The sequence below is a fragment of the Mugil cephalus genome, chromosome 13, assembly GCF_022458985.1.
Source record: "Mugil cephalus isolate CIBA_MC_2020 chromosome 13, CIBA_Mcephalus_1.1, whole genome shotgun sequence".
NCBI classification, from domain to species: Eukaryota; Metazoa; Chordata; class Actinopteri; order Mugiliformes; family Mugilidae; genus Mugil; species Mugil cephalus.
The window spans coordinates 8,021,907-8,037,842 of NC_061782.1; the positions used below are offsets into that span (position 1 = coordinate 8,021,907).

At 44.8% G+C, this 15,936-nt stretch overlaps 1 protein-coding gene across 2 annotated transcripts in view; it reads right to left on the reverse strand.

The window, feature by feature from the left end:
- Positions 1–15,936, reverse strand: part of zmp:0000000755 (phosphofurin acidic cluster sorting protein 2) — a 51,697-nt gene that overhangs the window by 16,327 nt on the left and 19,434 nt on the right. For both annotated transcript variants that reach the window (XM_047602595.1, XM_047602596.1), the window contains exons 2-9: positions 15,240–15,327; positions 8,392–8,481; positions 6,068–6,193; positions 3,593–3,755; positions 2,347–2,438; positions 2,164–2,244; positions 1,758–1,817; positions 282–433 (exon numbers count right to left, since the gene is read on the reverse strand). In XM_047602595.1, coding sequence (XP_047458551.1) covers positions 282–433; positions 1,758–1,817; positions 2,164–2,244; positions 2,347–2,438; positions 3,593–3,755; positions 6,068–6,193; positions 8,392–8,481; positions 15,240–15,327 — 852 coding nt within the window. The remainder of the gene's footprint in view (positions 1–281; positions 434–1,757; positions 1,818–2,163; positions 2,245–2,346; positions 2,439–3,592; positions 3,756–6,067; positions 6,194–8,391; positions 8,482–15,239; positions 15,328–15,936) is intronic.

Below are 15,936 nucleotides of genomic sequence, written 5' to 3' on the forward strand. Positions count from 1 at the left end.
CCTAAACTTTGAGAGTAAATTTATCAGAAAAGGGCTTGAAACAAAGGAAATCTAGAGTGGCCAAGTCACAGATCAAAGCCTTAACGCATCAGCAACTCCTGAGAAAATGACTCATTGCTGCCAAAATAGGTCAGATCAATTATTAAATGGATCTGTGAGGGAGGATTTGTGAATCTATAGATCTACCTTTAATGGTTCATGGTTGGCAGTGAAACCACATCCAAACAGTTAAATATAAAACTTTAAAGTTTTAAAAATATGAGACCATTTATGAGACATACTTGAGTTTGGGCTTGGGAGTGCTGAGGACGCTCTCGTTGTCCTCCATCTCGGGCCCACTGTCACTCTGATTGTACACCTCCAAACTGTCGTAGAGTAAGTCCAGATCCTCCTCCACCTCCTGGGTCTGGTCTACTGGGTCAGAGTCCAGCACCTGCCACACGGGACACGAGACATTCATCATCATCATCCTCATCCTCATCGGCACGGTGACGACCACGGATTAGTAATCACGGATTAAATAAGCGTAGAAAGTGACTGGTGATGTGCATCAGTGAATCACTCCTCTCACAGCAGAGCTAATGGACCTTGAAGAATGAACAAGAACAGTGAAGGCTGCGAAAATGAGAAAATCCATGCCATAAATACGCCCCTGCTTTGGGTCTAAACAGGGTAATTAAAAAGGTAAGTGAGTGTTAGAGCTGAGGTGCTGAGTCTCGGCTCTGCCAGCAGAACAGTGGGGATGTATATCATAGGAGCTGCACACGGGCAGGGTTGGGGACTAATCAGGTGATTAATGCCACTGCATAAGTGCAGGAGCTGGCAGGGCGCAGATAAACACAGTCTGTCCCCTTCTCCTCCTCCTCCTCCTCCTGGCTGTGTATTTATAGAGCCGTAGCCTTTCACACTGCCCAGCCACAAGGAAGAGATTAGAGACGGGGGAACGTGATAAAAGATCATCGGGCCACCTGGAGCGTCCGGAACCATCCAGCAAAACTTCAATAAAAGCATCACCGCTTAAGTCAACGACACAGGCCTCAGTTAACTAAACTGTAAGACTCAGGTGTGGTTGTTTAGACTCTAGAAGGGGACTAGAAAACGGAAACGTGGGAAATAGATGCGCCAGTTGCTCTCAGATAGATTTTGCATATCAACCATAACTGCTGTTATTCCAATGCACATGCGAGGGCTGCTGCGCATGACTGGCCGACGTCCTGCTGATGACCTGATTGCAAGCCATTATGTCAAATCCGCAAGAGCCATTTATCCAGAAGTACTTAAGAAAGGAAAAACCTAAACAACACATTCATCACAGCGTTAAGTGGTACAGAATAGGGCTGGTAATGGGTTCCACACATGAATCACCGCTAATGGAGACGCATGACATCTAACCACGCACACGACCACGAGCAAAGACATTATGCAGCATCACAATGACGTTCCAGATCCTATTGTGGCTGAGATTTATTTATTTATTTATTTAATGTTTACTGGTTATTCCTCTCCGGCCAGGAGCACATTAGCAGTGATGTAGGAATATGGCTGTTCAGACGGTAGTTACCGAGATTGTTTCTCGTCTTCCTAGAGGGCGATTTAATAACTGTACGTTTCACAGCTGACTTCGCAACAGACGGTCTGAGAACATCCAGGTACGTGCATCGCGAGGGTACGCTGCACCCCTCATTTGCCTCGACATTGCGCGCGCTCTCGCGGGTGTCAGTCACAACAAAAAAGCAATTATCTCCTCCGCCACTCACCTCGTCCGTCACCTTGAACCTCTTCAGCAAGGCCACGAATTTCTGCTTGAAGTTAGGTTGCTGTAACAGAGAGGAGAAAAAAAAATTACAGAAAGGCAACCTCGAGAAAAGGAAATGGCTGTCATTATGAAATAAACACCACAGCTGGGCTCGGGCTTACAAGTTCTCCAAGTAGCCGTCCGCTGGATTACTCATTCATTTCATGTAAAGACCATTATAATCAGCCCAGTGAGCCCACACTGTTCTTTTACATGCACGTCGTCCTAATGGCTTGAACAAATGGAGCAGAGTGTGTGCTTTGCCTTACACAACAGCAAACACAGGTCTTGAGTTTTCCTCGCGGTTAATGATTGGCGAGCATAAAACTCTACGCGTGGGAAAAAAAAGGGGGAGGGGGGCAACTGACCCTGGTCATGGACGTGGTCCGGATCATTTTCCTGCGAGCTTTCTTGGGCTTCCTGACCTCATCGTCTTCGTCGTAAAGATCCTGAAATGCAACAGAAAATTGGCTAAATATCTGAAATCTCCCAGCGCCCCCTCTACTTCCCCGACCTTAAAATAAATCTGCCACTGAGAAAGCTTCGCGTACCTGGCCGTGAACGGCGTCATCGCTGGCTTCCTGCTCTGAAGAGTAGCTGTCGTCGTCATCTTCTGAGTAGTTGTCCATGTCTGGGGAGCGGTCTGAGGGTAGGCCGGCGACAAACACAAAAACATCACAACACTGGCAATTATTTCTGGCATTAAATCTGCACAATTATTAAAAAACAAAAAGTTTTTCAAATAAAGACTCGAGCCTCGTGTCGTTGAGGATCTGCAGCCGAAAGGCAAGAAGTGTTGAATAAAGAAAACACTATCATAATGTCAATGGCATTTTCAGTATATTGAGCCCAATGGCAATTTTGCAATTTGCGCCAATGAAGTTGCTTAATTTCCTATCCCGCTCTGTTTCGACTCGTCCGTAATGAATTGTTTTGACAGCCTGGCAGGAATAATGAACAAACCACATGTATGGTAATGTGGAACTTTTGCCGAGCGCGTAATTAAATGCTAAATTTGCTGGATGAAAAGCAATGAAAACTCTTATTATATGCAAATTAGATCGCGGGAGCTCCCTCCGTGATCCGCGGCTCACGCTGTGATTAAGTTTTAATGATATTTCAGTGGGTGGAACGTTCCTGTGTTGTTCTTTAGTTTTGTGTCAGGTTTTATCGCTTCGAGCAGCCACATTCCTGAAGAGGAGGATTTTACCGGGTTCGACAGACGACGGCCAATTAGGCGATAAAAGGTCTTCTTTATAAAACCGGCTCCTTTTTTTTGCCCGTGTTCCTACACGGGATGGACGCTATTAAAGATCGCCACGGAGATAAGAAACGTAAACATCTTTCGTTGCCTTGGAGTAACACGAGAGCGATGCCTGGTGCATGAGCTCATCTGTTATGTTTGACTCCTTAATAACATCCAGAAGAGAGAGGGATCAGCGCAGGAGGATGAAGGAGGCGTGGAGTCCGAAACAGGGCCCGATATTTCCCCCCCTGGTCCAGAATTAGAGCAGTGTAAGGTAATAGGCCCTACATCTGTTCAACTCTCACATCAACATTACAGCCATAGCTGAAGAGAATAACATATCAGTGGTCACAGGAGGGCCCTGGATTAATGGACTTTATTCTGTCCTCAGATGGGAAATAGGAGCCATGTGGAAGGAGGCCTGGGCAGGGAGGGCTCCGGGACGAGGGCTGAAATTACAGACGGGATTTTGGCCCGGGCGGCGCGGGTGCAGGTCCGTCTAACAGACCCGCCGAGGGGGTGGGGGGGGGCGGGAGATGACGGTGCCCCACCTGACGTTTTGGTCTTGCGGCCAGCTTGGCCGCTGCCGTCCTCGTGGTCGATGGGCTGGCTGGACAGAGAGTACACGCTGATCTCCGCCACACGCACTGGCGCCTCCTTCACGTTGCTATGGAGACCGAGGATCTGTCCTCCGTCTGTCGGGTGTTGCATCACCTGGAGACGAAACGAACATTGAGGCCGGATTTCAAATTTAGCATCAAATAAAATTTTAAAAAAACATCTTCAAATCAATGCATTCAAGATTTTTATTATTATTTTTAATTTTATGTTGTGTCTTACATCCTCCCCTGCACAAATGCAACACAAAAGCATTGTTGTCTGCCTGCATGTTTTTTTTTTTTTTTTGTAATTGCTGTCTCTATCAGTAATCGCTCTCTAATGCCACGCGGGAGCAGAATGGAACAAATATCACAAACGCCGCTTCAAGAGAGGAGCAAAAATGAAGAAGGATCTCATCCCTCTTCACCGAGGCGATAACGATCCAGCGCAGATTAAAACGGGTTCCGTTACACCGCATTCTGCTCACAGAGATTTACCGACTGATTACAAGCTGACAGCAACGCTATCTCTAAATAAATCTTCGTTAGCGCGGCGCCGCCGCTTCACAGCTCCGAATGTCTAAATGAGCCAAGCCAATTTGCACATATCATCCAGTCAGACGGCATAAGGCAGTTTACGGAAAGTGTTCCGAATCAGACGAGAGGGGACGAGCTTTCATTTTAAACCCTGTCTGGGGGGCGCTTTCAACATTTCACTTGACAAATTGCTGCTCAGGGAGCAGTGCTAATTTCCCTCAAACACTGGCAGGGGTGCACCGCGGTGCTCCCTGTAAAGTCCAATAAGTGACTTCCTCCCACTCAAAGCCTTAGCAGTTTGAGAACGAGGGCACGGGAGGGTTCGCTCCAGAGGAGACGACGACGTAATTGCCCGACAGCATCCAACGGCGGCTGATTTGGCTTTACTCGTGGCGGTTTGTGGTGGGTTGTTCCACTGAAGCAACCGCAGGAGCAACACTTGAGTGGTATTTTAAAAATACAATAACGCATTAGCTCTTCGGATGTCAATCAATCCCAGTCCTCGTCAGCTGCTTGGAATTACAAATGAATAAATGTCACCGGCGTTTCTCCGAACACGTGTGACGCCCGATATCTCTCACACACAGACACCAAACTAATTATGTCCGGAACAAGGCATTTTACTGATCTATATCGATTACATACAGTCAGCTTCCAAACACCACTCCAGCCTCTGGTGCTGGGCGGTTTACCGGTTCATACCGAATATAGTTTTTTTCTCGTTATGAAATGAATTTTTATTTGATTACACAGCGTTTGGAACAAAACAAACAGCAAACACACATGGATGAAGATGGAAAGATCTGAAAAATTAAGGGGTAAAAAAAAAAGGTGCTGTGTCAGTTTGTTTTTTTAGGGTGACCAGACGTCCCCGATTTCTGGGGTCAATCCCTGTTTTGGATGACCAGTCCCCCGGTTAAAGCTGTCCCCGAAAAGGTCCCCAATTTTAGCTTTTTATGAATCAGAAAAAAGCGGTTGCACACAGACTACAGTTATTACGGTAGCCAGTTGCCCTGCTGTTGACATTATAGATATAGCAGTTTAAATATGTTTAAATATTAATAAATATGTCAAAATAAATTAAACTGTTCATCTTGATAACATTTGATTCTTTTTATTAAAATTGTTTTACTACCAGTGTGGCATTATTCTACAATATTTACTCATCATCACAGTAAAATAGTCCATCCTTAGTCGATCTACTGCATTAATTCCTCTCTCAACCAGTAGAAAATGTGGTGAAAACGTGATTATGCATGAAAAAAAAACACTGTGATACCATCAGAATTTAGAAAAATACCTTGATGTACATTTTTGGTCATGTATTCTTCCTTAAGAGAAGCAAACAGAGCCTTTTGTTTTATATAAAACTGACATGCCGACATCCCAGAAGCCAAACACGAATAAACCTCAGTGATATGTGCAGCATAATAGAATTGCAACGTCCCACCTGCGTGTCCCGCTGACACTAAATGATCCGAGTTAGGGCAAAAAAGTTAAACACAATCGTATTTCTCTGCTTCGATGGAGCTTCCCACCCGCTGTCATGTCTGCGGCGCGGCACGGCTCAATGCACCGTTTTAGAAAAGCACATGTGAGGGGAGCTCCAGATGGTCCATAATGTCACATAGCAAAGCAGTATGTGCGATGAGTGAATCATCTGAAATCATATATATATATATATATGTATATCTCACACGGGGCCTTCTCTCTGGCAAACAGACCTTAATAGCCATGCCAATCACTGTCAGAGAGGAACGCAACCCACGAGCTCGGAGCAAAGCGACACAACACCCCCCCACCCCCCTCCCCAGGAGAAATGAAACGGCTGACAGTGAAACAAGAAAAGAAATGATTGAAGGGAATGGTCCCCCGGGCACAATACTCTACCTCGGCCATATTGATAACTCCCACAGCCAAAGTTTTGTAGCCCAGGATGGTTCGATTCTTGTAACGTTTCCTCCTCTGCAGCATGATCTGCAGTCTGTTGGCGTCCCTCTTCAGGAAATGGGGGTACTGAAAACGAGAGAATAAAGTCAGATCAACGGCGTTATGTAATCACCTTCACATGAAAACCAAGGCAACGTTTTCCTTGCTTTGAATATTAATACCTCAATGAAGAGAAGACCATTCAAATAATAAAACTAAATTGTATCTTTCAGGTAGCTTACTTACGTAACCTCAAATGACACTATTCATTGTCCTGTGTAGCTGTAAGATTTCCAGCAAAAGGTCTCTGACTAAGTGGATTTCATTGAATCAACCGGCAGCAGATTAGTGTGACCAAATGTAGCACATAATGTGGCCCCGGCTGTTTTATTAAAGCCATCAGACATTTCCAGCGTTTCGCCAGCCAGAGCGCTCCTCACAGCGTTCCCGATTCGCTCAGACGAGCAGGCAAGAATAAAACTTCTCTCCAGTGGCGCCTGGGGACGTGTACAGACAAACTACTTCTTCTTTCCTGTGAAGTCAGGATGTAGCCTCCTTCCTCTGGAGCTGCACCGTCTCCGAGAGCCGAGAACCCGACCTTCACACTGGCTACTCTAGCCTTCTTCACCTACAACATTCACCTAATACTACCTTTGATCATCACCGCTGAAGCCTCCAGGTGCAACACCGAGCAACCTTTTTGCAAAGATAGCTGAAACCTTTCCGTCTGAAAATCCATAACTGTTCTCTACAACTCGTCCATTTCTTTGGCTTAGTTCATCTTAGCAGCTGTGTAGCTTTTCCAGGCAACGGGCAACAAGAAGGGACATGAAAATAATACGATCATTCGACAGTGTATCATAAAACAACTCCACCTAATTCACCAAACGCTGTATTGACGGTGATTCACCGTGAGTGACTATATCGTAATAGAGGGTACGTGCACGTGGCGACGATGTGGAAGTCTCCATGGTTACGGCCGCTGAGTGACAAAAAGCAACAGTTGAGCGTGGAGATTAGCTGCATTAAATTGAATCATGGGCTTTAATAGTGTCTACATTACAAAATTAATTAAAAAACGACTGACTGAACCAACAGATTAGAAAAACAGTTGGAGATATCTGTAAAAAGATTTCCAAAGAAAAGACAAGTAAATGGATTGTTGCATAATGAAGACACAACTGGAATCCAGGCGCCGAGACCTGGTGTTGTGGTTCACATTAGATGTCAGGTTATATTAATTGATGCTGTATTTTTCTGATGAAGTCATACCTTAAGTTAGTTCTTAAGTTACGTTCTGGAGGGCTGTCAGATAAGTTTGTGGATGTTGTTGTTGTTTTGATGTAGTTACGGCCGACAGTAACTATTTCAGTTCCAATAATAAATGGAATATTTGTGATCACTCCTCATCGTCCTTTTAACGTCCAGTCAGACGCTACAGTATTGTATGGTTAACGTTACTTCTCAGTAAAGCTCTTAGCGTTAGCATCTTTTATTTAGCTACATTTATCTTAACTGAAATGAACTTAAACTAAATGAAACTAACTGAAACTGAGGATAACCAACTTTTCCAAATAAGGGGATGGAGCTGGAGTTGTGTTGTATAAAATACTAAAAGTTCATACTTTAGTTTAAGTATAGTGTTCCCCGGCTTTGAAATCATGTCCATGTAAATATGAGGAGAACTTATTTCTGGCCACATGTCAATGTTTGTGGACCATTTGATTTATTTGGTGGTTTGTGTGGATCATTGTCGAGCTCAACTGTCCTTAATTTGATCTGATAATCCACATTTTCCCCGGTCTCGCTGCATTTACTGCTACATTTCACCATGTTTTTGCCACTCAGTGGGAATACGCTCTATAGTTTTGATATGAAAAACAACATTCATAGTAACAGAAACTGAATATTCGCAAAAAAAACACTGGAATTTGAGCAACTCTGGGAACCCTGTATAGAGAAATCTGTTTTATTTATGTGTTTTTCTGAAAAAGGACAGTTAAAACCTGTTGCGCAAAGACTAATCCCACCTCTGTTTTTTTTTACAAAAAGGACACGGAAAATATGCTCTGTGTGGACATCTTTCATTTCGCTGTCTAAATTCAAGCTGCTTTCTGGTCCTGTTTTATATTTTTCTGCTTTTTTCTTTGAAAAACAAAAAGAAAAAGGACATTAACGCCAAAGCAGGAAACGTGGTGCAGCGGGGGTGCACACGGGCTTCAACACAATCTTGCCTGTCAAGCAAGTGTCACATCAGTGTGAGAATTCACAGTATCATGTCTTGCCTGTAGTGAGAATGTGAGCTCCAGATCCGTCTCCATCAGTCCGCTGGGTGGGAGGACGTACTCGTTTGACCTCAGAAGACGCTTAGAACCCTGGAGGATAAAGCAAAAGCAAAATGTCAGTGTATCCACACAAAAAGCGTAACGTAAACTATCGTGCACCGAGGACGTTCGCATGCTTTAATCGCTGCCTTGGAAACGGTGTAAGCCTCCTTCCAGTCGCATTCATTCGTCCTGCAGAGGTGAGCTGCTGCAGTGCAGCCGTGACATTTTCCGTACATTACCCAGAGGAGGTGTATGCGGGATCGCAACTGCCCGAATCAGTTGGACCGGACACTGCGCAGACTTTTCTCCTGCCAGATCCCAAGTTTAACGTCTGTAATAACAGACTGGGCGAGTGTAAAGAGTGGAGCAGGTAGCCGTCCAGAGAGTTCAGCGAGCGCACAATGTTGATGATGTTGGCGACGTTTTACAGAGCGTAGCGGCCCCCGTGCTATTTTTCTGCTCGTCTGCACGCTGCTTTACACGCAATAGTTGATATTGCAAATGAGTCAAAACACACGCAGTACACGTGTCCTCCTCTAGTGCGCCTCAACCCACAGGGACAAAGACACAGCTGGTGACGGTTTTTCCAGTAGGTGAGAACAAGTCCGAGAGACAATTTCTGGTTGTCTGCTACATGTGTGAAAAACCACCTTCAATTTTTTAGATTCGACTCTCTGGAGTTTTTGGTGAAGCTTTGGTGAAGAAACACAAAGAAATTCAGGATACAGATAGAAATAAAATCATTAAATGTTGCTCAGAAGACATGAAAATCTCAGTGTTTGCATAATATTTTAACAAAAAGCTTAGCTATAATGAAAGCCTGTGTTATCTATAGTTTTGACAATAATATCTGGTTAATGAGCTAATACACAACCTGAGCCAAACATTTTAATAAATGGCTGATAAGTGGATTCTTGTTTTAACTGTTCTCCAATGATTTTTTTTTACTTACAGAAACATACGATCTATTTTATTGGCTACTCCAGCTAAAGTCAACCTGATCCTGGAGCTGAGGGATCAATATGCAGCTGGTACTTACTTCAATATATGGACAACAGGAACAATCGAACTGAAGTAACTGGAATCTCCAAGAAGGTTATAGAGTTCTTACAGAAACAAGTCGAGCGAGTTTCTGATGGGTTTTTAACCACAGAGTTTCCTATTTAAACCTTAACCTCCCACCGCTTCTTTATAAATGAAGAAGCTAATCGGATGAGCGGTGAAACATCTTCTCAAAAGTCCTACACGTCCCTTTTTTAAATGCTTTTTTTGGTTATAAATTCAGTCTTTTGTTTAAACTGCTCTGAACACATGTGGTTCGGTTTTGTGGTCATTCTGAAGCTGGTGCTGCTGTGATGTGCTGCACTATTACTCAGAAGGGTTTCTATGGTTTCGTCCACCGTGTTTACAGTGTCACCGAGAGTAGGCCCAATATCATAACATTCACGGGGGTGGGTCAAGACGTACTGTAAACCTGCGGAAGTAGCAAGGTGGTAAACAAAACCCTAGAAATCCCACGTGTCACATCGTTTCTTAAGCAGATATCTAACCAGGCAGCAGCAAGAGAGTCTGCGAGCCTTGTTTTAGAACCAGCATGCTTCGCATTCACACAGCGATGCCGATTCACACCTTGAGGCGGCCCAGTACAAACAGTCCTGTGCTGCTTCACTGCTCTCTAGAGAATCGTGCTACTAACACAAGAGGAATAGCCGGAGATTTGTGTCTGGAATAAGGGTTCAAATCAATTAATCATAAGCTTCCTCTACTCTGCATCTTTAACTAGCTAGGACTCCAGAAGAAAGCTTAGATATTACATGTAGGTGTTGTGCTGCATTTTGTGGTATAAGATGGGAAATTAACAGCCGCTGTTGAGATGCACCAAACTCAATTTAGTTTCATTACCTAATGTTTGCTATTCGCATGGAGAGCCTTTGCAATTCCGGCTTAGAAAGACTCACCATCTAAGCTAATTCTGGGAGCTGGCGCAGAGTTGTTGTGGTCAAACAGCACAGGGATTTCTGTGCCAAGGGTTGCGTCTTCCAAATAGAAGGACACCAACTCACAGCCCGTCCTCCAGAGACCTGTCTCAGCATGTTCCCGTCACATGCCGTGGATTAAAGTCTTCGTAGTCAAGTTACAGTTTAGTTCTTCAAACCGAGCTTCTTCTTTTTCAGGCAAAGAAACTTAAGTGCGTTTGCGTGGAGACAAACAGCTTGTCAACTCCTGGGCTCGTGATTTTACGTCAAGCTGCGAGTGCTGAAGACAGACATCTGTTGTGTAATATCTTTGGCAACTTGTCGGCAGTTATAAAAATTTCACAAGTCCGCAGAGCTTAGTTCAGGTATCTGCGATACCTGCCAATAGAAGTGAGTAAGACTTGGTGAGGAGCAAGGAGGGCCGAGGATATCCTTTAACTCACTACTCTTTAAATGTCCGACGCGGTGGCTTGGACATTGGATCCTTATGTGATCAGAGCTGCCAAATCATGTAAGGGACACCAAATAAAACGGCCTGGCGTGTGCTGTGGATTCATCACAGGACACCGGAGGGGTCATCTTACATCGCAAATATCCTCAGGTCAGGTGGCCTGTGAACTCTTAACTCCTCTTTTAGGTGCATGTGTCTATGTGTTGTCCTTGTGATGGACATGCCCCGGATTGTTTACCTAACACTTGTTGCATCAGACACCAGGCTTCTGCATAATCACAGAAGCTGGTGTCTGATGCACAAAATACGGGAGGCATCGCTGGAGAACATGATGCTTCTTTTTCTGTCCCTAGTACTGAGCAAGCAGCTGCTATGATACAACGGTTTATGGACGTGAGCTAAGCTAAGTATTATTTGTGTTAGGGTTGTCGTGGTATACTGGCATTGGCGCCAATCGTGGTATTAAAAAATGAAATATCAATACAAATGTGCATATGATAATATGATAAATCATAGGTCTTCAACGGGGGGATCCATGGAGGTACTGCAATATCTTTGGTTGATTGCACATTTTTCATATATTTTTTATTATATATTATTTCCCCCACAAATTTACATTTCTTTAAATACACATTAACATGAATCCAACATATTTCAGTAAAGGGATAAGGGGTAGGTAATATTGAACACAAAATAATAATAATAATATTTTAAATAGCACTAGGCCCAGTTTAATATAGAACAGATACAGTAGGTAGGGGGGTCCCTACTTAATCTCTTTATCAGTTTGGGGGGTCCTTGGCCTGAAAAACATTGAAGATGCCACTTGGGACACATTGTGTGTTTTACATCTACACCCTGTTTTCCTCCAGTCTATTGTTATTTTGAGTGTAATTCCAAAAGAGAGAAAACCACCCGAATAAAGTTAAAGATGCATTTCCTGGATTTTGTCATTATTATTTACATTTTTTGCTAAGTAGTTCACCAAACACTCAAGAGGTTTCTAGCCTTCAGCTGCAAAAGCATTAGATAAATGTTAAAAGTTGACCCGAGGTCAAAGAATATTTGGCTTTGCTGACACGTCCGCATGTAATAAGCATTCAACGGAATTGCTCAATATGCTCCAGAGAAGGACACGCTGACAGTAGCTTACAGTAGCCGAAGCCCTTGTTTTGTATATAAAGGAGAGTAAAACAGAGGATAAATCTCAGAGTCTGACCTCGTCACTAACTTCAGCTCCACAAAGAGGCCTTGTATGCACTCTTTTCTCATGCTCAGTGGCTAGCACAATGAATCAAGGCACAAAAGCAAAGCACTCTGAAACTGCATGACATGCATTAACAATACAGAGCCTTGGCAAGGAAAGCTTGCACTGAATGTCCTTTGGCCCCCTTTCTCTCATCCTCTCTCCCCTGCTACAAGCTCGCTGTCTTTCTGGGGCCTGATGGGGGGCAGTTATCCCTTCCTACCAAGCTTTACAACCCCGTGGGAAAAGAGTCCAACCAACATTTTTTTTTAAAATGTACCGTGTTCGATTTTTCTAAACTGGCACCCATGTTTTGCAGCAAAGACAGAAAGCGATCTGGGGTCAGGACAAGGGCTCAATGCAGAATTGTATTAAAGAGGTTTTTAAAGGCGATCTGAGGCTTCTGCTTTCATCCAACACACTCTGCTGCAGACACGCACAGACGCGTAATTGGATCATATCTAAGTGTACTGCAAATGGAAGTGCTTTGGACAGCGGGCTCGCACTGAAATGAGAATTGCACGCCTTCCCGATCATAATCCAGCTGACATTAATGTTCGGCTGCAACCTCCGGCAACAGTGCGCTGAAAAGACAAGGACGGAAAACGCATAATCACATAGCGCGCGGCAGCGTACCGTATTAATAAAAGAGAATGTAGGTTGGTTTGAGCCGTCCTTGGCTACTTGGAGTGACCTAGCTGTCTCCAGGGTGAGAGATAGAGGACTATCTCCAGGGAGCACAAAGCCTTCTGCAGACTAAATTGCAATCTCATCATCCCCACTGTTGTGGTTTTAGGAGGCCATCCAAACGGTTCGCTATCGCAGGAGTTGTCTATGCGCACGTAGGCCACTCAAACTGATGAGCCCCTGAGATATCCACTGACCATGCTGAACGGCGACATGCGGTAATGAGGCTTTGTCATTCCCCGTCTGAAAACAAAACCCTCCCATTCCTCCGTCATCCTCACCAACTGTCTCTTTATCCCCTCAGCGCCTCTGTTCCCTCCCAAACCAAACCTGCTGGAAATTGCATTTAATGCTCCAGTTCCGGAGCCGCGGCGAACACAGCTTTGCTCGGCTCTCCTCCAGGCGGCTCAGCAGAAACGCCGGAGATTTCACGCTCCGGAGACAGCCACACTCGGTTGGTTACGTTTTCCTTTAGGATGACGGCGTTGGGAGGGGGCTTTGTTTATTCTTCAAATAGAAACGTCCTGTATCGCATGAAATTTCAATTAAATTTCATAATGAGGGGGCGAGTGCTGAGAGCGGGGCAGAAAAATGGTCAATTACTGAGGAATGACAATAGAATCTCTGGACTGAAAACCACTGAGAGATCTCCTGTTTACAACGGTACTACAAGACACTAGTCGCATCTCGTTAGTTTGGAAAGTAGGTTGATGCTTGAACTCAGCCACAGCATTATAACCACATGGCTAATGTTATGTAGGTTTCCCTTCAGCCTCCAGAACAGCTCAGAGAATGGACATGTGTCTGGTAATGGGATGCTGTTAATGGGTCCTGTGGGTTGAGGGGAGGGTCCTCCATGGACACGGCTTGTTCCAGTGCATCGCACAGATACTATCGAGGGAATAGTGAATGTGATCTAGGGAATGTATTAGCTACAATGCTAATTCTACAAGCAGAAAACTGCTACTAGCTGCATCTGACATTTTTTCCCGTCCATTACTCAGTGTAAGGGTTCGTCCACGTCAGCACAGAAACGGTTAAAGTTCAACAAATGTGAACATTTGGTTCTGCTCGCCACATCTGGACGTGCTCACACACGTACATAACGCCGGAGGAGGCGCAAAGCTGTTCGTCCTTGATAATGTGAATAATCCTTGACCGAGGTACAAGTTGTAAAACCTTAAGCTCGCGCCTGTTATGTGCGGTGTGAATTATGTGCTATGCGGAGTATGAAAATGAAAGAAACATTTGGGGAAAACAGAACTGGTCAGCCGCTGGTCCAGCGGGTCGCTGTTTCCACTTCATCTCTCTTCGCCGCTTGATGTAATGAGCTTGTACAATAAATTAATCTTTAAAAGCATATAATTCTGTGGTTAACCGCGCCTCTCTTCCTACTTCAGTCTAATTCTCAAAGTCTCTTCTTCTGAATGGATTTTCTGGGCAACTGCAGCAGCACAAGCTGGAACGATTGTTTCCTTTGAAGATTATTTCCACATGGCCACGTCAAAGCGGTGCATTTGGATGTGTGTCCAAGTACACTTAAGGTGTACTCACAGATCTTTGTTCTCTCACACTGTCAACACTTTCAGAGGCCGTGAGCCGTCATCTCTGCATTCACTAACAGGCTTTTCGCCTGGGCGTGGGTTTTTAAACTGTGACTGCACTGTACTGAACGCACTGCAGATATATGACACGGCGTCACGCTGACTTCTTGAAAAACTTTCCACTGTTCAGAATCGAAGTGTCTCGGTGTCTTTACGTAATCTCAGAGAGAGATCCCATGATACTGGGATCAGAGCTGCGTGATCAGGGCCGCACCATCTGTTACAGGACTCGTTGTCACTGAAAGGTTTTGGGTCCTTGTCACGGTGACGAACAAATTTAGGATCATTCGGATGTCCTCCCGATGAAAATCCGTGAAGACAATCAAATCCCAAACCAGAAAATGCAGGGCTCACTCTGGTGTTTTTGTGTGCTACTATTTTCCATGTCTTTCCTATGTAGACGCATGGCTTGTTAATTTCCCTTTGCCCCATTACATTCGCTTTCAAATCTGACATTTAATGATGAAACCCGACAGCACGATGTTGAATAACAGCCCAGAGACCAGGCAGCGCGAGCGCGCACAAGCAATCAATGCAAGACGCACGATCCGCCTTAAGGTGCTAATGCACCTGCTTAGAGCGGCAACGCCAGTCCGCCGCATAAAGCACCTGTGCGGTGGTGAGTCACCCCAGGTTCCTGCGCGCCAAAGAGGGTTTTTATCATCCGGCGGGATTAGCGAGCGCGTCTTATCGTCTTCTCGGCTTTGTGATTACATTCAACAGCGGACGGCGAGGCATTGGGAAACAGTGAAGCACGGGCTCCAGACCGTGACGCGCCGCTATCGAGTGTCTTGCAACGTAGCCTGTTTTTCCAGTCGCACTCGGAAGATTAACTCACCCACCTGTATTTTGACAGCTATGGAGAGGGAGTTCAGCTCTTTATCCAGTTCTTTAAGGACGACCAGCTTTTTCAGCGTGAGGCTGCAGAGCCTGTGGAAAAAGGAGACGAGAGAGGGGTTGAGAAAATGAAACGTAGTTGAAACATGTTATTTTTTAGTCAAGTCCGCGTCTATGATAGTAATGGACGGCAGAATCCGGGGATGAGCACTGCCAAAGGAAAGTGAGCGAGCAATCAAGAGAACAACCGAGTAATCAAACTGCGGCGTCCCGCCTCATCAAGAATTGATGACTTTTTGTAAATGGATGAGACGCAAAAGTGCTGGTGCATCAGGATTTATATTGTATGCTTTCATGAGCACATTTTCGATGGGAGATGACATAGCACAAATGCTCCGACATCCCACAGAGCAGTAAAATATCTCCAGTCAGCCCCGTTTCGGCATGCTAATACACTTTAAAACGCAGAGCACTGAGACCTGCATGACTCACTGCCATCTGTTTATTATTAAATTAAGCAAGCAAGAAACATACACATGACGCTAAATAGGTTAAATGGCTTTTTACTGGCACACTGGACTTTTTAAAGCGAGCGCGCCGTCGAGCCGCAAATTAGATTGGGCGAGGTAAAATGAAGCCATCGAATACAGTCAAATAAAAGTGCACTTGACGATGAAAACACATGCGGTCCCAAAGGACCCC